Here is a 22605-nt window from a genome sequence, read left to right as displayed (position 1 = left end):
ACGTCTGAAAACCTCCTTCGCAGCATCATCTAGACGAGGTTTAGCCACAGCCCGGTACCACGGCCCAGCCGAGCTGACCGCATGGGCCGCCATGCGAGGGGCACAGCGGCGGGCTGGGGACGTACCTGCCGTCCTGGCTGCCCCCGGCAGGTGTGGGCCCCTCCTCTCTCCCTCACCAGCCTTCGTTCCTTCCTCCCCTCCTCCTCCTTGTCCTCCTCCCTCCCCACCCGGGCTTCCTGATGAGTCAGGTTTGTGGACACACCGTGGTGGGACAGTCACTTGAGACACCCCTGTGACGCCTGCCTCCTCCCTGCAGTCCGGCTGTAAATTCCCTGTTGCCCTTGGCAACGGCGTCTTGTCAGGGCAAACGCAGCGGGCGTGGGGCTGGGCCGGGGCGGGGGCGAGCGTGCCGGGACCCTGTCCCAACTGGGGGATGCTCGGGCTGAGCCCTGGGTGGACAGCCAGCTCCCTGCCCGGTGGTGTCTGGGCTGCGGCTGGTGGGCCGTCACCCCCCTCGGCCACCGCAGCCTGGCCACACAGAGCGGCTCCAGCAAGCAGGTCCCCAGAGTGGCTGAGCCCCCACTCTCCCTCCACCTCGGGCCCCTGTGGGAAAACTGCAGGGTGGTGGGGGGTCCCCCCGGGACGGGGGTGGCCGCTGCCCTCCCTCCTCACAGAGGACAGCCTTGCCTGTGCACGCCTGTCTCGCCCTGCTCTGGTGGAATCGAGGGGTCTCGGCTTTCTCTGCCCGGACAAGCTCCCAGCTTGCGAGGCTGGGACGGGGCGGCTGAGCCCGGGCGCAGGTCACGGGGGCTCTCACTCTGGGGCAGCGGGGAGACTCGGGGGTGATGGGCCCCCACCGCCATCTTCCCCAGCGCGAGGTCCCTGGACCATTAGCGATTGCAGTGGGCTGTCCGCGCCCGGCCCCACGGGGCTCATATGGGGCCCTCCTGGGACCCTGCTGTGGGCCAGGAGGGGGGTTAGGGTCAGACTCTGGGCCTGGGCCTCACCACTGACCACCCAGAGGACACTTGGGGTCTCCTGAGATCCGCAAGGACCCCCCTCTCAGACCCGGGGAGGACCCACTTCTCAGACCCGGAGAGGATCCCCCTCTCAGACCCGGGGAGGACCCCCCTCTCAGACCAGGGGAGGACCCCCCCTCTCAGACCCGGGGAGGACCCCCCCTCTCAGACCCGGGGAGGATCCCCCTCTCAGACCCGGGGAGGACCCCCTCTCAGACCCGGGGAGGACCCCCCTCTCAGACCAGGGGAGGACCCCCCCTCTCAGACCCGGGGAGGATCCCCCTCTCAGACCCGGGGAGGATCCCCCTCTCAGACCCGGGGAGGACCCCCCTCTCAGACCCGGGGAGGACCCCCCTCTCAGACCTGGGGAGGACCCACTTCTCAGACCCGGAGAGGACCCCCCTCTCAGACCCGGGGAGGATCCCCCTCTCAGACCCGGGGACTTCTCAGACCTGGGGAGGACCCCCCTCTCAGACCTGGGGAGGACCCCCCTCTCAGACCCGGGGAGGACCCACCTCTCAGACTCGGGGAGGACCCACCTCTCAGACCCGGGGAGGACCCCTCTCTCAGACCCGGGGAGGACCCACCTCTCAGACCCGAGGAGGACTCCCCTCTCAGACCCGGGGAAGACCCACCTCTCAGACCCGGGGAGGACTCACCTCTCAGACCCGGGGAGGACCCACCTCTCAGACCTGGGAGGACTCATCTCTCAGACCCAGGGAGGACCCACCTCTCAAACCTGGGAGGACCCACCTCCTCAGACCCAGGGAGGACCCACCTCCTCAGACCCGGGGAGGACACCCCTCTCAGACCCGGGGAGGACCCCCCTCTCAGACCCGGGGAGGACACCCCTCTCAGACCCGGGGACTTCTCAGACCTGGGGAGGACCTCCCTCTCAGACCCGGGGAGGACCCCCCTCTCAGACCCGGGGAGGACCCCCCTCTCAGACCCGGGGAGGACCCCCCTCTCAGACCCGGGGAGGACTCACCTCTCAGACCCGGGGAGGACCCACCTCTCAGACCTGGGAGGACTCATCTCTCCGACCCAGGGAGGACCCACCTCTCAAACCTGGGAGGACCCACCTCCTCAGACCCGGGGAGGACCCACCTCTCAGACCTGGGGAGGACCCACCTCCTCAGAACCAGGGAGAACCACTTCTCAGACCAGGGAGGACTCACTTCTCAGATTTGGGGAGGACCCCCCTCTCAGACTAGGGAGGACCCACCTCTCAGATTTGGGGAGGACCCTCTCAGACTTGGGGAGGACCACCTCTCAGACCCAGGGAGGACCCATGTCCTCAGACCTCAGGGCAGGAGGGGCCACGATGGCCTTCTGTGCCCATTGGGCACCCCCATCCCACCAGGAGGGAGCCTGGCTTGGAAAATCCCCACCCTCAGGGCCTCTCGGGGGCAGGTCCGGGATGAAGGCCCACGAGCCGGGCTCGTCCTTGGGTTCCGGGGGCTGGGTGCCAGCGTGTGGAGCCCGCCCAGGGACCTGGCATGTGGTCCTGTCCTGGCTTTGCTGGGTCCGGTTCCCCGATCTGTGTTCCCGCCGGCTCAGCCTCACACCGGGCCTCCCCCGGGTGCCAGGCCCTGCGGGAAGACAGACTCCAGGCTGGCCGTGGGCGGGCACAGCAGGAGGGGACGGGGGCTCCTGGGCACCTGGGTCCCTGACGTCCTTGGGGGGTGGGGACCCTCTTCGGGCCTCGGCCCTTGGCTGTGGCTGGGCGGCACATCCCAGACGCCTGAGTGGGGGGTGGCATCAGAGCAGCGCTAGGGAAGGCCTGGTGCAAGCAAGTGCCACCAACTGTGTACAGGAGCCCATCCCAGCAGCAGGGAGGTCAGGGGAAGGGGCCTGGCGCCCCGGCCTGGAATCTGCACCCTGTGGAGGGGGGAAGTCTTTCCCGCCCAGCCCGGCACACGGCGCTGCGTCGGAATTGGGGTCCCCCGTGCTCCGGGCTCGCTCCCGCCTTGCCAAGGCTGGAAACTAAGCTCAGGAGCCCGCCTGTTTTGGGGAATGCAGGGTGGGAAGGGGGCATCCCCTGACCTCTGCTGCACCACCAGCTTTGGGGTGGGTGGGTGGGGTCCGCCTGTGCCCCCCAGGCTGGCCGCAAGGACGGGGGGCACCAGTGGTCGCACGTGTGGGGCTGGTACGAGCTCAGACGCCACACGGTTCCTCGAGGTGTCTCCAGACAACCGAGGGGGGGGACTGCGCTCGGTGGGGGGGGCACAGCCATCCTGGCCGGACCCCCCGAGTGAGAGCTGGCAGCCGCCCCTCCCTCGGCCCCCAGCCTGGGTGCCCACGCAGGCCCAGGAAGAGCCGCAGACGACACTCCCCATGGCAAGCCAGTTCCCCCAGATTCCGGCGGGCGTGCTCCGGCCAGGCGGGGGCTCCCCGAGTTCCAATTACATGTAATTCCAGAGACAGGCTCAGCCCGGGGAGGGAGGGGATTAGACGGGCCAGGACCTCTGGCAGAGCTCAACGAGCCGCCCACGGGGGTCGGCGTGGCCTCCCGGACCCCACGGGAGCCCACGGCCTCCCTGTCCTCGGGGGGCGTCTTGCTGGGGTGCAGGTGGCTGCCCTGGCCCCAACCCAGGCCTGGGTGCCTGGTCCGGGGGGGAGTGGGGAGCTGGTACCCCGGGACTGACATGAGCCTGAGCAGGCCTGGGGGGCCGTGGCTGTCTTAGCCCACATTGCTTGGAAAGGGAGACGGCCACAAACATGGGTGGGGGCCCCGCAAACACGGGTGGGGGCCCCCCAGGAGCAACTCATCTGCTGCACACACCGGCTGGGGTCTGGGGGTCATGAGGGGGGCGTTACAGAGCCTGGCAGGACATGCTTTAGGCTGGACGCCCCTCTCCTGGCCCTGCAGGGCCTGGTCCCGCTAGGAGCTGGGAGAGACCGGAGCTCCCCGTTGGGCGTGTGTTAGGTTAGGGGGCTGCCGAGAGTTTACCTGGGGAGCTGTAAAGGGATAAACCTCAGATAACCTGAGTCAATATTTCCCCACAGCTGTTTTCTAGATAATCTGGCCAACGCCCCACCCACCCCTTCCCCTCCCCGCCCTCCCGCTGGGGCATAAAAGGCCTGGACCCCTGCCCCGGGGTGCAACCCGCACAGCCCTCGCGAGCCACCATGGGGCTGCCCCTGGCCCGCCTGGCGGCCGTCTGCCTGGCCCTGTCTGTGGCCGGCGGCTCGGAGCCCCAGAAAGGTGAGAGGCCAGGCAGGGGAGGGCAGAGTGTTGCAGCCCCCACCCGTGGGGACTCGGGTGCAGGGGGCGAGAATGGGTCTTTGGTTCCCCATCCCCTGGGGGCCGAGTGGGGTCCGGAGCCCAGTGCCAGGTGGAAGCAGCAGCTGGGTCACTCTCTTCGGCTATGGGGGGGACATGGGTGGGCAGGACCCTCTGCAGGCCCCAGTCCCAGGGACCCTTGGATGGCCAAGGCCAACACGGCCCCTTCTGGAGAGCCCACCTGGTGGAGGCCACCACTGCCACCAAAGAGTGAGGACAGAGGACAGGAGACCCCCACTCCCCAGGGCGGGAGAGACCCCATTCCACAGGGCCCAGTGCAAAGCCAGGGACGGGGTGTCAGGGGATCTGAGTGCAAAGCCAGGGACGGGGTGTTGGGGGGGTCTGAGTGCAAAGCCAGGGACAGGGTGTCGGGGGTCTGAGTGCAAAGCCAGGGACGGGGTGTTGGGGGGGTCTGAGTGCAAAGCCAGGGACGGAGTCTTGGGGGGTCTGAGTGCAAAGCCAGGGACGGGGTGTCGGGGGTCCGAGTGCAAAGCCAGGGACGGGGTGTCTTGGGCGTCTGAGTGCAAAGCCAGGGACGGGGTGTCGGGGGGTCTGAGTGCAAAGCCAGGGATGGGGTGTGTGTGGGGGGTCTGAGTGCAAAGCCAGGGACGGGGTGTCAGGGGGTCCGAGTGCAAAGCCAGGGACGAGGTGTTGAGGGTCTGAATGCAAAGCCAGTTACGGGGTGTCAGGGTGCCCGGCCCCGGGGATGGACATGGTGGGTGGGGGCAGCCTCCGAGGGTCGGGCCCTGTCCTGCCGGACTCGGGGAGGCCACAGGGGGCCGAGTGCAGCGTGGCAGCCCCTCCGAGGGCAGCGGCAGGGGCAGGGGACACTGAGCCTGTCTCCGCTACCCCACCAGCGGGCCGGAGCCGGAACCACGGCCGCACCGTCTGCAGCACCTGGGGCGACTTCCACTACAAGACCTTCGATGGCACAGTCTTCCGCTTCCCGGGCCTCTGTGACTACAACTTCGCCTCCGACTGCCGGGACTCCTACAAGGAGTTCTCCGTGCACCTCAAGCGGGCCCCGGCCCAGGGGGGGGGCCTCCCGCAGATCCAGTCCATGCTGCTGACCCTCCGGGACGACACCATCTACCTCACGCGCCAGCTGGCCGTGGTCAACGGCGCCCTGTGAGTGCGGCCCCTCCCACATCCCGGTGCCTGGCGCCACGGCAGCTCTCACGGGCAAGCGTGACCCGCCCGGCCCCTCGAGACCCCCTTCTGCCCAGCACGCTGGGGAGAGCCTTGCGCTCTGAGTGCAGGTCACTAATTCATTCAACAAACACCGGGGAGGCGAGGGGGGGGGGCTGGACCGGTCCTGGGAGTCCTTTGCAGCCCCTGGCCGCCTGGGCACCACTCCCCTGGCTAGAGTTACCTGCGGACCTATTGTTCCCCGATTGTCTCCGAACAATGAGGCCCAATAAGCGCATTCCTGTCCCACCTGTGGGACTCGCCCTTTTCCTGCCCAGGGGGGTTCTATTTCCCACCCTGGGGGCTCCAGCCCTGGGAAGCAGGTGGCCATGGGGGTAACCACAGGTCCTGGGTCCTGGGGGGCATGGGGCAGAGTTGGAGACCCGTGGGGGGGCCCTCGCTCAGAGGGTCCGGACGCAGCTGGGGGGTCCAGCCCTCTCCTCCCCCAGACCTAGCACCCAGCAGCACCCCAGGGTAGGAGACGGAGGGGACAGGTGCTCCCTGCCCAGGCCCGTGTGCCCCACCCCCACCCCGCGTCTGCAGCCCCAGGTGGGAGCTGGCCCGGCCCTGCTGGTGTACCCAGCTGGGGCCTCCCCCTACCGCACACGAGGCACACAGGTGTACATGTGAGGCACACACGGTGCACACATGATGCCCACGCAGCCCCAGAGCCCCCCAGGCAGCGGGACCTCAGGGAGGGCGGGCGGGCAGGCTGGGCGGGCTGAGTGGGCCCTGGTGGTGCCCTGAGAGACCCCGGTATCCCCAGGGTCGGCGCCCCGCACTACAGCCCCGGGCTGCTTATCGAGAGGAATGACGCCTACACCAAGGTCTACTCCCGCGCCGGGCTGGCCCTCATGTGGGACCGCGAGGACTCGCTCATGGTGGGTGCCGGCAGCAAGGGGCCCTGGGGCGGGGCTTCCCTGGGTGGGCGGGGCCTCCCCGGGGTGGGCGTGGTGGGGCGGGGCCTCCCCGGGGTGGGCGGGGCCTCCACCGGGTGGGCGGGGATGGGGCGGGGTCTCCCCAGGGTGGGCGGGGATGGAGCGGAGACCCAGCAGCCTGGGTCGCCGGTCAGTAGCTTGCTCGGTCCTGGGTGGGGACCCCACCGTGACCCCTGCCAGGCCAGTCTCTGGGCCCCACCCGGCTCCAGCCCAAACAAGGGGCGAGTTTCTGCACGGGAGGGGCGTCCCGGCGGTGGCCCTGCACCCTGGGCCTGACCAGGCCAGCTCACCCTCCCTCTCCCCCGTCCCCCTGCACGCAGCTGGAGCTGGACAGCAAGTTCCAGAACCACACCTGCGGCCTCTGCGGGGACTTCAACGGCCTGCAGACCTACTCGGAGTTCCAATCGGACGGTGAGGCTGGCCGGCTCCGGGCTGGGCGTGGCGGGGCGGCCGCGGCTCCAGGCCCGGCTGACAGGCGGTGCCCCTCCCCCCTCCCCTGCAGGCGTGCTCTTCAGCGCCCTGGAGTTCGGGAACATGCAGAAGGTCAACAAGCCGGAGGAGCAGTGCGAGGACCCCGAGGAGGAGGAGGAGGCGGCGTCCGAGTCCTGCTCCGAGCACGTGAGTCTCAGTCCCGCGGCCACTTCCCGGGGCGGGAGCGAGGGGCGCGAGCAGCCCGCCCACCGGCCTCTGTCCCCAGCGCGCCGAGTGCGAGAGGCTGCTGACCGCCGAGGCCTTCGAGGCCTGCCAGGACCTGGTGCCCCGCGAGCTGTACGTGCGCGCCTGCATGCAAGACCGCTGCCAGTGCCCCTCGGGAGACGGCTGCGTCTGCAGCACCGTGGCCGAGTTCTCGCGCCAGTGCTCCCACGCCGGCGGCCGGCCCGGGAACTGGAGGACCCCCGCGCTGTGCCGTAAGCGCCGGCCCCCGCGGGTGGGGGCCTTGGGGAGCCCCCCCCACACACACACACACTTGCACCCGGGTGGGCCCGGCTCACCCGCTGCCGTTTCCCTTCCAGCCAAGAGCTGCCCCGGCAACATGGTTTACCTGGAGAGCGGCTCGCCCTGCATGGACAGCTGCTCACACCTGGAGGTCAGCAGCCTGTGCGAGGAACACCGCATGGACGGCTGCTTCTGCCCCGAAGGTGCGCGCTGGGGCCGGCGGGAGGAGGGGCCGCCCTCCCTGGCCTGTGCGGTGGACAGGCCGAGCAGCAAGGGGCCTGAGGGGCTCACCTGCACCGACCGAGGGGCGGCTTTGCCGGGCGGTGGGGCAGCGACAGCACAGGAAGCCCCCCTTCCCGCTCTCGGGCCCCCCACCGGCCCCGGGCGCAGGTCCCCATGGACAGACGAGGCCAAGGCCCTCCCCCAGCGGTGGCTTCAGGGAAGGCCGAGAAGGGGGCAGCCTTCCTGGTCATCACCTGCGCCCAACCTGAGACCAGTGGGCACCCCAGGGGTCACCCAGAGGGTCAGAGGTGCCTGCAGGCGGAGGGCCAGCCGGTGAGACTCACGCCACACCCCTGCCCCTCCACCCCCCCAGGCACCGTGTACGACGACATCACGGGCGGCGGCTGCATCCCCGCCAGCCAGTGCCACTGCCGGCTGCACGGCCGTCAGTACGCGCCCGGCCAGGAGATCGCCAACGACTGCGAGCAATGGTGAGGCTCGCGCCCGGGGCTGGGAGGGCGAGGGCGGGCCGTGCAGGCCGGCGCAGTGGCCCAGCGCTGACCCCGCGCTCCCCACCCCTCCCCGCCCCCCAGTGTCTGCAGCGCCGGCCGCTGGGAGTGCGAGGAGCTGCCCTGCCCGGGGACCTGCGCTCTGGAGGGCGGCGCCCACATCACCACCTTCGACGGGAAGAAGTTCACCTTCCACGGGGACTGCTACTACGTCCTGGCCAAGGTGCGCTGGCCGGGGGCCGGGGCGTGGGGCCGTGGCCGCCGTCCGTCCGCTGGGGACTGTCCCTGGAGATGGTGCTGTCTTGGGCTGGAGTCTGGGAGGTGGCTTCTCCCCTCTGAGCCACCACCGCTGGAGCCGCCAACCCGGCCCCCTGGTCCCTGCAACGCCGCCCCCTCCCCACGCAGGACGACCGCAACGGCTCCTACGCCCTCCTGGCCGAACTGGCGCCCTGCGGCTCCACGGACACACAGACCTGCCTGAAGACGGTGCTGCTGCTGGCCGACAACAAGAAGAACGTGAGTCCCTCCCCACCCCCGGCCCCAGTGCGCCACCCCCCCGGGGGGACCCCCCCACGGCCCCCGAGGCCCACGCAGCCCACCGTCCCCGCAGGTGGTGGCCTTCCGGTCCGACGGCAGCGTGATGCTCAACGAGCTGGAGATGCAGCTGCCCCACGTAGCTGGTGAGTCCCGCCCGCCCGCCCGCCCCCTGGACCCCGGCCGCCTGGAGAGGCTGGTGGGTGGGCCGGGGAGGGGCCCTGTGGCGTCCGGCAGACCCGCTGTCCTCCAGCCTCTGCTGGGGCGGGGGACACAGTGGGAGGGTGTCCCTCCTGCCGCAGGGACTTGGAAGCTCACAGTGCCTCCCTCCCTGTGCTCCCCCCGCCCCCCCTGCAGCGAGCTTCTCCGTGCTCCGCCCCTCCTCCCAGCACCTGGTGGTGAGCACGGCCTTCGGCCTGCGGCTGCAGGTGCAGCTGGCCCCAGTCATGCAGCTCTTCGTGACGCTGGACCAGGCCGCCCAGGGCCAGGTGCAGGGTGAGTGCCCCCCTTCTCCCCACCTGCTGCCACCAGGAGCTACCCCACCCGCCCGCCCGGCCCCTCCCCAGCCCTGTCCTGCTCCCCGCAGGCCTCTGCGGGAACTTCAACGGCTTGGAGAGTGACGACTTCCAGACGGCCAGCGGGCTGGTGGAGGCCACCGGGGCCGGCTTCGCCAACTCCTGGAAGGCCCAGTCCAGCTGCCAGGACAAGCAGGACTCGCTGGACGACCCGTGCGCCCTCAGCGTGGAGAGTGGTGAGGCTGGGGCTGCCCGGCGGACGCGGGTGTGGGTCAGGGTGGGGCCGGGGCAGCCTCCACGCGGGGCCCACCTGCCGTTCCCGCCGAGCGGCGGGTTTATGGTGGCCCATGGTGGCAGCCCGCCAGGTGACCTGGCAGAGGAGCAGGGCCATTAATTGCTGGGTGGTGGCCAGGTGCCACGGCCGTGTGCCCCCCTCTTGCCCCAGCACACATCACCCCGGGATGCCAGGCCCCTTGGGGTCGAGAGTGGGAGGCGGGGGGCCCTGAAGCTGGGGTGTGGGGGGCCCATCTTGCTTGAAGCTGCCGGGAGATTTGCCCGGGCTTGGGCCAGACCGAGGGGACGACGTCTGCTCCAGCCTGGGCCGCGGGGAGGCCAGACCCAGGGACGTTGGGGGACCCAGCCCGGCTGAGGCTCTGCCCCCACCCGCAGCCAACTACGCCGAGCACTGGTGCTCCCTCCTGAAGAAGAAGGAGACCCCCTTCGGCAGGTGCCACTCGGCCGTGGACCCCGCCGAGTACTACAAGGTGGGTGGGGCCCCAACTGCCCGGGCCTGGCGGGGTCCCCAGAGCCATCAGGGCATCCCTGGAGCCCTGGCTGAGCCTGCCAGTAGCTGAGCGTGTGTGTGCATGCGTGTCAGTGCGTGTGCACGTGTGCACACATGTCTGTGAGTGCCGGCACAGGTGCACATGCGCGAGCGTCCCTTGCGCTCACGGGGGTGCAGGGGCCGAGTGCGGCCTCCGCGCTTCACCGCCTGCGCTTTCTCTGCCCCCAGAGGTGCAAATACGACACGTGCAACTGCCAGAACAATGAGGACTGCATGTGCGCGGCCCTGTCCTCCTACGCACACGCCTGTGCTGCCAAGGGCGTCACGCTGTGGGGCTGGAGGGACAGCGTCTGCAGTGAGTGCCGCTGCTCGCCGAGACCGGGGCCGGGCGTCCAGGCTGGGGACCCACCTGGCCGTGGGTGGTGCCGGGGAGGGTCCGATCGGAGCCGGGGGTCCCAGCTCACCTCCTCGCCTGGCCCCTGGGCCCTTCCGGGCAGAGTGGGGGCTCTGGGGCAGCCTACTGGGGGGCAGAAGCCGGGGTCAGGCCCCTCCCGCCCCTCACGCCGGCCCCCGTCTTTGCCGCCCGCAGACAAGGACGTGGGCTCCTGCCCCAGCTCACAGCTCTTCCTGTACAACCTGACCACCTGCCAGCAGACCTGCCGCTCGCTCTCCGAGCCCGATGCCCACTGCCTGCAGGGCTTCGCGCCCGTGGACGGCTGCGGCTGCCCCGACCACACCTTCCTGGACGAAAAGGGCCGCTGCGTGTCCCTGGCCAAGTGCTCCTGCTACCACCGCGGCCTCTACCTGGAGGCCGGGGACGTGGTTGTGCGGCAGGAGGAGCGATGGTGGGTGCCGCGGCCCGGGGACGAGATTCTGAGTCTTTCCCCGGCCAGAGACGTTGGGGGGGGATGGTTCTGAGCATGGCCAGGCTCATGCTGGCCCTGGGCAGTGGGGCTTCCCGTGGCAGCTGCTCTGCACAGGGTCGGAGCCCGTGCCCGGCTCACCACCTGCCTCCCCCCACAGCGTCTGCCGGAACGGGAGGCTGCACTGTGCGCAGGTCAAGCTACTTGGGCAGAGTGAGTGGATGCCACCCCCTGCTTGGCCGTGTGCTCAGGCCTGCTCCCCCTGCCACCGGCCTGAGCCCCCCACCAACTGCCTGAGACCCCACTGCCTGCCTGAGCCCCCCACTGCCTGCCTAAGCCCCCACCAACTGCCTGAGCCCCCCACCAACTGCCTGAGCCCACACTGCCTGCTTGAGCCCCCACCAATTGCCTGAGCCCCCCACCAACTGCCTGAGCCCCCACCAATTGCCTGAGCCCCCCACCAACTGCCTGAGCCCCCACCAATTGCCTGAGCCCCCTACCAACTGCCTGAGCCCCCACTGCCTGTTTGAGCCCCCACTGCCTGCCTGAGCCCACCACCACCTGCCTGAGCCCTACACCGCCTGCCTAGCCCCCCACTGCCTGCCTGAGCCCCCACTACCTGCTTGAGCCCACACCATCTGCCTGAGCCCCCACCACCTGCCTGAGCCCCCCACCAACTGCCTGAGCCCACACCAATTGCCTGAGCCCCCACTGCTTGCTTGAGCCCCCACTGCCTGCCTGAGCCCCCCACCAACTGCCTGAGCCCCCACTGCCTGCTTGAGCCCCCACTGCCTGCCTGAGCCCCCCACCAACTGCCTGAGCCCACACTGCCTGCTTGAGCCCCCGCTGTCTGCCTGAGCCCCCACCAATTGCCTGAGCCCCCCACCAATTGCCTGAGCTCCCCAACAACTGGCTGAGCCCCCACTGCCTGCTTGAGCCCCCACCGTCTGCCTGAGCCCCCACCAATTGCCTGAGCCCCCCAACTGCCTGAGCCCCCCACCGCCTGTCTGAGCCCCCCACCAACCACCACTTGAGCTCAGACAGCCCCTCCGCCCTGCAGGCTGCGCGGCCCCCAAGATCCAGATCGACTGCAACAATCTGACTGCCCTGGCCGTCACCAAGCCCCGCCCCGTCAGCTGCCAGACGCTGGCTGCCGGCTATGTGCGTGTGCGGGGCTGCTGGGCGGGGGTCCCTGGCTGGCTGGGGGTGTCATGAAGGGTGCAGGCTGTCATGCTGCGTCCCCCACCTGGGTGCCTGGGTGCCGACTCCTGTGGACGCCCCCTGTCCCTGGGAGGGACGAGGAGGCCTGTGGGCCTGCCGGGCATGGGACCGGAACCCCTCACTGCCGGCTGAGCCCTGCCCCCGCTGTCCTCAGTACCACACCGAGTGCATCAGCGGCTGCGTGTGCCCCGAGGGGCTGATGGATGATGGCCGGGGCGGCTGCGTGGTGGAGGAGGACTGCCCGTGCGTCCACAACACAGACGTGTACTCTCCCGGGGACAAGATCAAGGTGGACTGCAACAGCTGGTAAGCTGGCCCGGCGGCCAAGCAGGTGCCTGTCCTGTGGGGCCTGCTGGGTCCTGTGGGGTCACGCGGGGGCCCACGACGGCTGGGTGGTCTTCCGTGTCTGCACCCAAGGTGGGTGCATTTGGTGCAGCTTACGGGGCCGGGGTGTGGGCTGCCTGGGAAGCCGTCACGTGGGGTGCCCAGGGTCTCGCCCAGGCCTTGTTGGAGCCACGGTGGGGGGTGGGGCCTGGCCCCCAGGTCCCTTCAGGCTCCTCTCCTGTCCTCAGCACCTGCCGGAAAGGACGCTGGGTGTGCACCCAGTCCGTGTGCCACGGCACCTGCTCCATCTATGGGAGTGGCCACTACATCACCTTCGACGGGAAGCACTATGACTTTGACGGACACTGCTCCTACGTGGCTGTCCAGGTGGGGCTGCGGACACTGCCCAGTCCGCCCCTGAGTGTGGTCCTAATGGGTTGGGGGGGCACAGTGACACCCCCCAGGGCTGTGATGCTCCCGTGGATGCCTGGGGAGGGTGGGGTTGACAGACCAGCCATGGGGACTAAGGGATGTGGGGAGGAGCTAAGACCGGTCAAGAGGGCCTGGGGCCGGGCAGCTGCCCACACGGGCGCTCTAACCCCAAGTCCCTTTGCCCAGGGCCACCGTCCCCAGCCAAGAGAGGAGGGGCTGAGGCCGGTGGGGTCTGAGTCAGGGCTCAGCTCCCCAGACTGGGGCGGGCGGGCCAGGGTCTGTGTGCTCTGGGGTCCTGGCCAGCTGGGCTGACACCAGTCTGTCCTCCAGGACTATTGCGGCCGGAACTCCACCCTGGGCTCCTTCAGCATCATCACCGAGAATGTCCCCTGTGGCACCACGGGTGTCACCTGCTCCAAGGCCATCAAAATCTTCTTGGGGGTGAGTGCTGCAGGCCCCAGGGGACACCGGAGCCCTCGGGGACCCTGGGGCCTGCCGGTGACCGGCCCTCTCCTCTGGGCAGAGGACAGAGCTGAAGCTGGAAGACAAGCACCGCGCGGTGATCCAGCGCGACGTGGGCCACCACGTGTCCTACACCACGCGGGAGGTGGGCCAGTACCTGGTGGTCGAGGCCAGCATTGGCGTCATCGTCATCTGGGACAAGAAGACCACCGTCTTTGTCAAGCTGGCTCCGTCCTACAAGGTGGGCCGCCCCCGCCCGCCCCCGCCCCCGTCCCGCCACCCCTGCTCCGCGCTGAGCCCGCCCGTCCCTCGCAGGGCACCGTGTGCGGGCTGTGCGGGAACTTCGACCATCGCTCCAGCAACGACTTCACCACGCGGGACCACATGGTGGTCAGCAGCGAGCTGGACTTCGGGAACAGCTGGAAAGAGGCCTCCACCTGCCCGGACGTGAGCACCATCCCCGAGCCCTGCAGCCTGAACCCGCACCGCCGCGCCTGGGCCGAGAAGCAGTGCAGCATAATCAAGAGCAGTGTGTTCAGCATCTGCCACAGCAAGGTGGGCGGTGGGCGGGGCTGTGGGCGGGGCGGGGGCGGGACCGGCGGTAGTAGAGTGGTGGGCGGGGCCGACTGTAGGCAGAGCAGGGCTGTGGGCGGGGCGGGGGCGTGGCCGGCTGTAGGCAGAGCCGGGCTGTGGGCGGAGCGTGGGCGGGACCGGCTGTAGCAGAGTGGTGGGCGGGGCCGACTGTAGGCAGAGCTGGGCTGTGGGCAGGGCCAGTTGTAATCAGAGCAGAGTTGTGGGTAGGGCCACGGAATGCTAATGAGGAAGGCGTGGCCACGGGCGGAGTCGGGCGGGAGGAGGGCTGCTTCTCCCAGGGCTCTGTGTGCACCTTGCAAGCGCCTTCCAGGTTTGGCTGTGTCCTGTGTCTAGTGGACAGGTGACCATATGACCAGCCCTTCCTCTGAGACTCCTGGCGGGACCTCTAGGCTCCCGTTACCTTCCTGGGCTCACAGACTCACCTGGGAGGGAGGAAGGACACACCACCCGTTAGGGCAGTGGGGGAGGGGCGGGTTTGGGGATCGTCACCCTACAGCTGAGGACCGCGGGGTGACGGGTCTGTACCGCCACGGTCGTCCAGACGTCTCCGCTGGGCGTACCGCGTGACGCGCCCGTCCCAGGAGCAGGGCCAGCCTCCGGGTCCTGACGTCCTGGCCGCAGCAGGGGCCGCGGCGCACTGACGTCTCCCCCCCCAGGTGGACCCCAAGCCCTTCTACGAGGCCTGCGTGCACGACTCGTGCTCCTGCGACACGGGCGGCGACTGCGAGTGCTTCTGCTCTGCCGTGGCCTCCTACGCCCAGGAGTGCACCAAGGAGGAGGCCTGCGTGTTCTGGAGGACGCCGGACCTGTGCCGTGAGTGCCGCCTGCTCTGGGCTCAGGGGGCGGGGGGCTGGTCTGCGGCGGGCTGGCGACACCCCTGCCCCCACAGCATGCACCTGTCCTGCCCGTCGTCCAGCCCCTCCCCCACCCCCTGGCATCCTCCTTTGGCGCCACCCAGAGCCCTGGGCTGGCAGGAGTGAGCCTGATGCGCCCCAGCCCCCCCACCCAGCCTTCCTCTCCCCGTGGCGCCCACCTGCGCCCTCCCGAGTCTGACCCGCCCCCGTCTGGCCCCCAGCCGTGTTTTGCGACTACTACAACCCCCGGCACGAGTGCGAGTGGCACTACGAGCCGTGCGGCAACCGCAGCTTCGAGACCTGCCGGACGCTCAACGGCATCCACTCCAACATCTCCGTGTCCTACCTGGAGGGTGAGCAGGCGCCAGCGGCCAGGGGGGCCACGGCCTACTAAGGGGGAGGCGGCTGGCTGGCCCGGCCCGCGTGGGGTGGAAGGCGGCGTGGTCTGGGACACCGGAGAGATGTCCCCGATGGTCTGGGGGGTGGCTTGGCTCACCTTGTCACAGAATCGGGGAGGAAGCAGGTTGAGACGTCAGGAGTTGGGGTGCTGTGGGCTGCGTGGGGCCAGTGGGGCTGGGCGGGGCCAGTGGGGCTGGGCGGGGCCAGTGGGGCTGGGCGTGGCTGGGGCTGGGCGTGGCTGGGGCTGGGCGGGGCCAGTGGGGCTGGGCGGGGTGGGGTGGGCTGGGCCGGGCTGTGTGGGGCCCAGAGACCCCTGGCTGGAGAACCCTGGGAGGAGGGGCGAGGGGTGGGTCTGCAGGACGGGGGTCCTCTGTGGGGGTCCCAGCCCCGTGTCTGTGCCCACAGGCTGCTACCCGCGATGCCCTAAGGACAGGCCCATCTTTGACGAGGACCTGAAGAAGTGTGTCTCCGAGGACCAGTGCGGCTGCTACGTGGAAGACACGCGCTACCTGCCGGGCGAGTCCGTTCCCACCGACGACATCTGCGAGTCTTGGTACCTGAGCCCGCGTGGCGGGGGCCCGGGGGAGGTGTGCCCACAGGCGCATGTCAGCACACGTGTGGACGCAGCCCCCGCACACGCGCACAAGCACATGCTGCACACGTGCTCACGCGCACGGAGGCAGGAGCCTCGCCACAGGGGCGTGGGAGTCCTCCCCTCTCGTCCTGTCCTGGCTGGCTGGTGTTTCCCGCCCGGCCTTGCTCCCTTCCTGCCCACAGCTGGAACCTGGGGCTGGGGCTCCTTGGGCGCTGGCTTATGGGGCACTGCCGGGTCCACACTGGCGGGGGTTAAGCTGGGGTCTGTGCAGGGAGGGGAGGCCTGGCGGGAAGGCGCCGGCAGCCGTGGTCTTTGCCTTGCAGTGTGTGCACCAACTCTTCTCGCGTGGTCTGCCAGCCCGAGGAAGGTAAAGCCCCTGACCGGGAAGCCGGGGCTTGGACCGGGGCTGGCCTTTCTCCCAGCGGGTGCCCGTGGGCCCCCCGACACCGGGCTGCCCTCGGAGCTCACGTGGCACGTTTGCCTCTTGTGGGGAGGGGGTCCCCTGTGGGCCAGCGCCTGCTCTGATGGGGGGCTGCCCCGTTTCCGGTGGGTGGGCCCTGGCTAAGGCGTTTGTCTGACAGCCCCTGGATACAACTGGGGTGTGCCCAGCTGTGCCCGCCTCTCGCCCCCTCTCACCCCAGGGAAGATTTTCAACATGACCCAGGATGGCGCCTTCTGCTACTGGGAGACCTGTGGGCCCAACGGGACGGTGGACAAGCACTTCAACGTCTGCTTGTCAACCACGACTCGCCCGTCCACCCCCACGGCCCCCACCTCGACCACCCCCGGGAGCAGCACAAGCCTCACCACCACGACCATCAGCACCCCTGCCACCCCGACCCCCAGCACAGGTGAGCCCCTGCCGCCTCCCTGACACCCTGGGGCCTGGCCCTGCCGGGCACCTGGCCCATCTAGGGGGCGGGCCCACCGGGCATTGCTCTGAGCCGGGGGACGTGGCCCCGACTCCCTGGCCTCGTGAGCTGAGACGGCCACATCACGTTCACATCACGTCCACATCCCCAAGCCCAGACCACGGCGGAAGGTGACTTGGGGACATTTCCGACAACCAGCAGGAAAATATCCCTCGGGGTCAGGGAAGCGGGGGAAGTTTCCTCAAGTGCCTCTGCATCCATTCTGGTTGAAACCGCAGCTCCCGCCATCCCATACACTGCCAGGGGTGTGACAGCCACAGGGAAAAAGACACTTCTAAAAATTCAAAACAAGGCAGGGCGAGGTGGCTCACGCCTGTAATCCTAGCACTCTGGGAGGCCGAGGCGGGCGGATTGCTCCAGGTCAGGAGTCTGAAACCAGTCTCTACTATAAATAGAAAGAAATTAATTGGCCAACTAATATATATAGAAAAAATTAGGCGGGCATGGTGGCGCATGCCTGTGGTCCCAGCTACTCGGGAGGCTGAGACAGTAGGATTGCTTGAGCCCAGGAGTCTGAGGTTGCTGTGAGCTAGGCTGACGCCACGGCACTCGCTCTAGCCTGGGCAACAAAGTGAGACTGTCTCAAATAAATAAATAAAATAAAAATTCAAAAAAGACTTTCGGAAATCTCGGCACAGGCAATAACGTCCTCTCTTTCCCCATCTCTTCGTTGCAGCGTCACCAACGACTCAGAGTAAGTGACGTGGACGGCATCTTACACTGACACTCAGCAGCAGGGTCCCAGGTGTCCCCGGGGGGCCCCCTCAGCAGGTGGACATGAGGGGCAGGGCACACCTGTCCCGGGACCAATGGCGGGTGTATTCCGTGGCTGTGCAGGGTGTGCTGAGGCGCTGGTGAGGCGGGACTGGCGCAGCTGTGGTGGCTTCCTCGGGGGGACGGGTGACCCTTTTGTTCCTTAGGTTTTTGACACAAATATTTGAGAATAGCTGAGGGAGGGGCGCTGGGCCGGAGCTTGGAGATGCGGAGTGACGCGCCTGGGGCTGGCCTTGCGTGGCCCCTCCTCTCTGCTCGTTTCTTTCAGTTGCAAGATGAGCCTGGCAGTGGGGTCCAGCCCTGGACTCTGGCCCTACAGTCTGGTCCCAGCAATGACAGGGAAAGGAGGGGCTGGGGCTGGGGGACGGCCACAGAGGCCACTGAGTCCTCTGGGTCACGGCGGCCTCCTGGAGGTTCCTCCCTCGAGGCACGGTGACCAATGCCGGCTCTGCTCCCCCAGACCTGTGCTGCTTCTGGTCCGACTGGATCAACGAGCACCACCCGGACAGCAGCAGTGACGGCGGTGACCGGGAGACGTTCGAGGGTGTCTGCGGGGCTCCCGAGGCCATCGAGTGCAGGTCGGCCACGGAACCCCACCTCAGCTGGGAGGAGCTGGGCCAGAAGGTTCAGTGCGACGTCTCGCTTGGCCTCGTTTGCTACAATGAAGACCAGTTTGGAAACGGTCCATTTGGAGTCTGTTATGACTACGAGATACGTGTCAATTGCTGTGTGCCGATGGACTTTTGTCCTACGTCCACCCCAGCCATCCCTCCAACCACCACGTCCACGCCCACCCCTCCAACCACCACCACCACCACCCCTCCAACCACGACCACCCCCATCCCTCCAACCAGCACCCCCATCCCTCCAACCACGACCACCCCCATCCCTCCAACCACCACCCCCATCCCTCCAACCACGACCACCCCCATCCCTCCAACCACCACCCCCATCCCTCCAACCAGCACCCCCATCCCTCCAACCACGACCACCCCCATCCCTCCAACCACCACCCCCATCCCTCCAACCACCACCACCCCCATCCCTCCAACCACGACCACCCCCATCCCTCCAACCAGCACCCCCATCCCTCCAACCACCACCATCCCCATCCCTCCAACCACGACCACCCCCATCCCTCCAACCACGACCACCCCCATCCCTCCAACCAGCACCCCCATCCCTCCAACCACCACCCCCATCCCTCCAACCACAACCACCCCCATCCCTCCAACCACGACCACCCCCATCCCTCCAACCAGCACCCCCATCCCTCCAACCACGACCACCCCCATCCCTCCAACCAGCACCCCCATCCCTCCAACCACCACCACCCCCATCCCTCCAACCACCACCCCCATCCCTCCAACCACGACCACCCCCATCCCTCCAACCACGACCACCCCCATCCCTCCAACCACGACCACCCCCATCCCTCCAACCAGCACCCCCATCCCTCCAACCACGACCACTCCCATCCCTCCAACCACCACCCCCATCCCTCCAACCACGACCACCCCCATCCCTCCAACCAGCACCCCCATCCCTCCAACCACGACCACCCCCATCCCTCCAACCACGACCACCCCCATCCCTCCAACCACCACCCCCATCCCTCCAACCACGACCACTCCCATCCCTCCAACCACCACCCCCATCCCTCCAACCACGACCACCCCCATCCCTCCAACCAGCACCCCCATCCCTCCAACCACGACCACCCCCATCCCTCCAACCACGACCACCCCCATCCCTCCAACCAGCACCCCCATCCCTCCAACCACGACCACTCCCATCCCTCCAACCACCACCCCCATCCCTCCAACCACGACCACCCCCATCCCTCCAACCAGCACCCCCATCCCTCCAACCACGACCACCCCCATCCCTCCAACCACGACCACCCCCATCCCTCCAACCAGCACCCCCATCCCTCCAACCACGACCACTCCCATCCCTCCAACCACCACCCCCATCCCTCCAACCAGCACCCCCATCCCTCCAACCAGCACCCCCATCCCTCCAACCACGACCACTCCCATCCCTCCAACCACCACCCCCATCCCTCCAACCACGACCACTCCCATCCCTCCAACCAGCACCCCCATCCCTCCAACCACGACCACCCCCATCCCTCCAACCACCACCCCCATCCCTCCAACTGCCACTCCCTTCCCTCCATCAAGCACCACCCACACCACGTCACCATCCTCAACAACCGTCCCCACTACCACAGAAGGGACTACCTCAGTGACAACCACTACTACGATATCCACAGCTACACCTACTCCTGAGACCACCACTCCATCCATCCCAGTGCCAACAACCACTCCATGTGTGCTTGACTGCGAATGGACCGGGTGGCTGGATTCAGGGAAACCTGACTTTTCACCATCAGGTGGAGATGTGGAATTGATTGGAGATGTCTGCGGACAAGGCTGGGCAACTAACATCTCCTGCAGAGCTACCATGTACCCCAACACTCCGATCGAAGAGCTTGGACAGAGTGTGGTGTGCAATGTCTCCGTGGGGCTACAGTGCAAAAACCAAGACCAAAAGCCTGGCGGGCCCATTCCCATGCCCTTCTGCATCAACTACGAGATGAACGTGTACTGCTGTAAGTGTGGCGGCACACCCACCTACACCACAACCACCGTCACCCCCCTCCCTACCTCCTCCACCCAGACACCTGCTACCACCACCACAGAGACACCATCCACAACACCTGGGACCACCACTGCAGCAACCACACCTCCAACACCTGGTACCACCACCACAGCTACCCCATCTACAACACCAGGTACAACCACAGTAATCACACCGCCAACACCTGGGACCACCACCACAGCTACCCCATCTACAACACCAGGTACAACCACAGTAATCACACCGCCAACACCTGGGACCACCACCACAGCTACCCCATCCACAACACCTGGTACCACCACCCCAGGGACACCATCCACACCACCTGGTACCACTACCACAACTACCCCATCCACAACACCTGGTACCACCACCCCAGGGACCCCATCCACAACACCTGGTACCACCACCCCAGGGATCCCATCCACAACACCTGGTACCACCACCCCAGGGACCCCATACACAACACCTGGTACCACCACCACAGGGACCCCATCCACAACACCTGGTACCACCACCCCAGGAACTCCATCCACAACACCTGGTACCACCACCCCAGGGACTCTATCCACAACACCTGGTACCACCACCCCTGGGACACCATCCACAACACCTGGTACCACCACCACAGGGACCCCATCCACAACACCTGGTACCACCACCCCAGGAACTCCATCCACAACACCTGGTACCACCACCCCTGGGACACCATCCACAACACCTGGTACCACCACCACAGGGACCCTATCCACAACACCTGGTACCACCACCACAGGGATCCCATCCACAACAGCTGGTACCACCACCCCAGGGACCCCATCCACAACACCTGGTACCACCACCCCAGGGACACCATCCACAACACCTGGTACCACCACCCCAGGGACCCCATCCACAACACCTGGTACCACCACCACAGGGACCCCATCCACAACACCTGGTACCACCACCCCAGGAACTCCATCCACAACACCTGGTACCACCACCCCAGGGATCCCATCCACAACACCTGGTACCACCACCCCAGGGACCCCATACACAACACCTGGTACCACCACCCCAGGGACTCCATCCACAACACCTGGTACCACTACCACAGGGATCCCAACCCCAACACCTGGTCCCACCACCCCAGGGACCCCATCCACAACACCTGGTACCACCACCACAGGGATCCCAACCCCAACACCTGGTACCACCACCCCAGGGACCCCATCCACAACACCTGGTACCACCACCACAGGGACCCCATACACAACACCTGGTACCACCTCCCCAGGAACTCCATCCACAACACCTGGTACCATCACCCCAGGGACCCCATCCACAACACCTGGTACCACCACCACAGGAACTCCATCCACAACACCTGGTACCACTACCACAGGGATCCCAACCCCAACACCTGGTACCACCACCCCAGGGACCCCATCCACAACACCTGGTACCACCACCACAGGGACCCCATCCACAACACCTGGTACCACCACCCCAGGAACTCCATCCACAACACCTGGTACCACCACCCCAGGGATCCCATCCACAACACCTGGTACCACCACCCCAGGGACCCCATACACAACACCTGGTACCACCACCCCAGGAACTCCATCCACAACACCTGGTACCACTACCACAGGGATCCCAACCCCAACACCTGGTCCCACCACCCCAGGGACCCCATCCACAACACCTGGTACCACCACCACAGGGACCCCATACACAACACCTGGTACCACCACCACAGGGATCCCATCCACAACACCTGGTACCACCACCACAGGGACCCCATCCACAACACCTGGTACCACCACCACAGGGACCCCATCCACAACACCTGGTACCACCACCCCAGGGACCCCATCCACAACACCTGGTACCACCACCACAGGGACCCCATCCACAACACCTGGTACCACCACTCCAGGGACTCCATCCACAACACCTGGTACCACCACCCCAGGAACTCCATCCACAACACCTGGTACCACCACCCCAGGGACCCCATCCACAACACCTGGTACCACCACCCCAGGAACTCCATCCACAACACCTGGTACCACCACCACAGGAATTCCATCCACAACACCTGGTACCACTACCACAGGGATCCCAACCCCAACACCTGGTACCACCACCCCAGGGACCCCATCCACAACACCTGGTACCACCACCACAGGGACCCCATCCACAACACCTGGTACCACCACCCCAGGAACTCCATCCACAACACCTGGTACCACCACCCCAGGGACCCCATCCACAACACCTGGTACCACCACCCCAGGGACCCCATACACAACACCTGGTACCACCACCCCAGGAACTCCATCCACAACACCTGGTACCACTACCACAGGGATCCCAACCCCAACACCTGGTCCCACCACCCCAGGGACCCCATCCACAACACCTGGTACCACCACCACAGGGACCCCATACACAACACCTGGTACCACCACCACAGGGATCCCATCCACAACACCTGGTACCACCACCACAGGGACCCCATCCACAACACCTGGTACCACCACCCCAGGAACTCCATCCACAACACCTGGTACCACCACCCCAGGGA

General features: G+C 67.3%; 1 protein-coding gene across 1 annotated transcript in view; it reads left to right on the top strand.

Annotated features, from left to right (window-relative positions):
- Window positions 1-4151: 4151 nt before the first annotated feature.
- LOC105874091 (mucin-2) overlaps window positions 4152-22605 on the top strand; it is a 30175-nt gene continuing 11721 nt past the window's right edge. The window contains exons 1-30 of the mRNA XM_076001594.1: window positions 4152-4227; window positions 5163-5433; window positions 6260-6374; window positions 6752-6842; window positions 6934-7049; window positions 7129-7339; window positions 7445-7570; window positions 7963-8080; window positions 8183-8321; window positions 8504-8614; window positions 8709-8778; window positions 8990-9127; window positions 9219-9380; window positions 9817-9911; window positions 10160-10286; window positions 10521-10776; window positions 10955-11007; window positions 11855-11955; window positions 12170-12321; window positions 12588-12726; window positions 13102-13212; window positions 13295-13474; window positions 13549-13788; window positions 14484-14640; window positions 14903-15034; window positions 15486-15633; window positions 15999-16042; window positions 16317-16526; window positions 17842-18333; window positions 19495-22299. Coding sequence (XP_075857709.1) covers window positions 4152-4227; window positions 5163-5433; window positions 6260-6374; window positions 6752-6842; window positions 6934-7049; window positions 7129-7339; window positions 7445-7570; window positions 7963-8080; window positions 8183-8321; window positions 8504-8614; window positions 8709-8778; window positions 8990-9127; window positions 9219-9380; window positions 9817-9911; window positions 10160-10286; window positions 10521-10776; window positions 10955-11007; window positions 11855-11955; window positions 12170-12321; window positions 12588-12726; window positions 13102-13212; window positions 13295-13474; window positions 13549-13788; window positions 14484-14640; window positions 14903-15034; window positions 15486-15633; window positions 15999-16042; window positions 16317-16526; window positions 17842-18333; window positions 19495-22299 — 7186 coding nt within the window. The remainder of the gene's footprint in view (window positions 4228-5162; window positions 5434-6259; window positions 6375-6751; window positions 6843-6933; window positions 7050-7128; window positions 7340-7444; window positions 7571-7962; window positions 8081-8182; window positions 8322-8503; window positions 8615-8708; window positions 8779-8989; window positions 9128-9218; window positions 9381-9816; window positions 9912-10159; window positions 10287-10520; window positions 10777-10954; window positions 11008-11854; window positions 11956-12169; window positions 12322-12587; window positions 12727-13101; window positions 13213-13294; window positions 13475-13548; window positions 13789-14483; window positions 14641-14902; window positions 15035-15485; window positions 15634-15998; window positions 16043-16316; window positions 16527-17841; window positions 18334-19494; window positions 22300-22605) is intronic.

The sequence above is a fragment of the Microcebus murinus genome, chromosome 4 (assembly GCF_040939455.1).
Source record: "Microcebus murinus isolate Inina chromosome 4, M.murinus_Inina_mat1.0, whole genome shotgun sequence".
Lineage (NCBI taxonomy): Eukaryota > Metazoa > Chordata > Mammalia > Primates > Cheirogaleidae > Microcebus > Microcebus murinus.
This window is presented reverse-complemented; position numbering and strand designations above follow the sequence as displayed.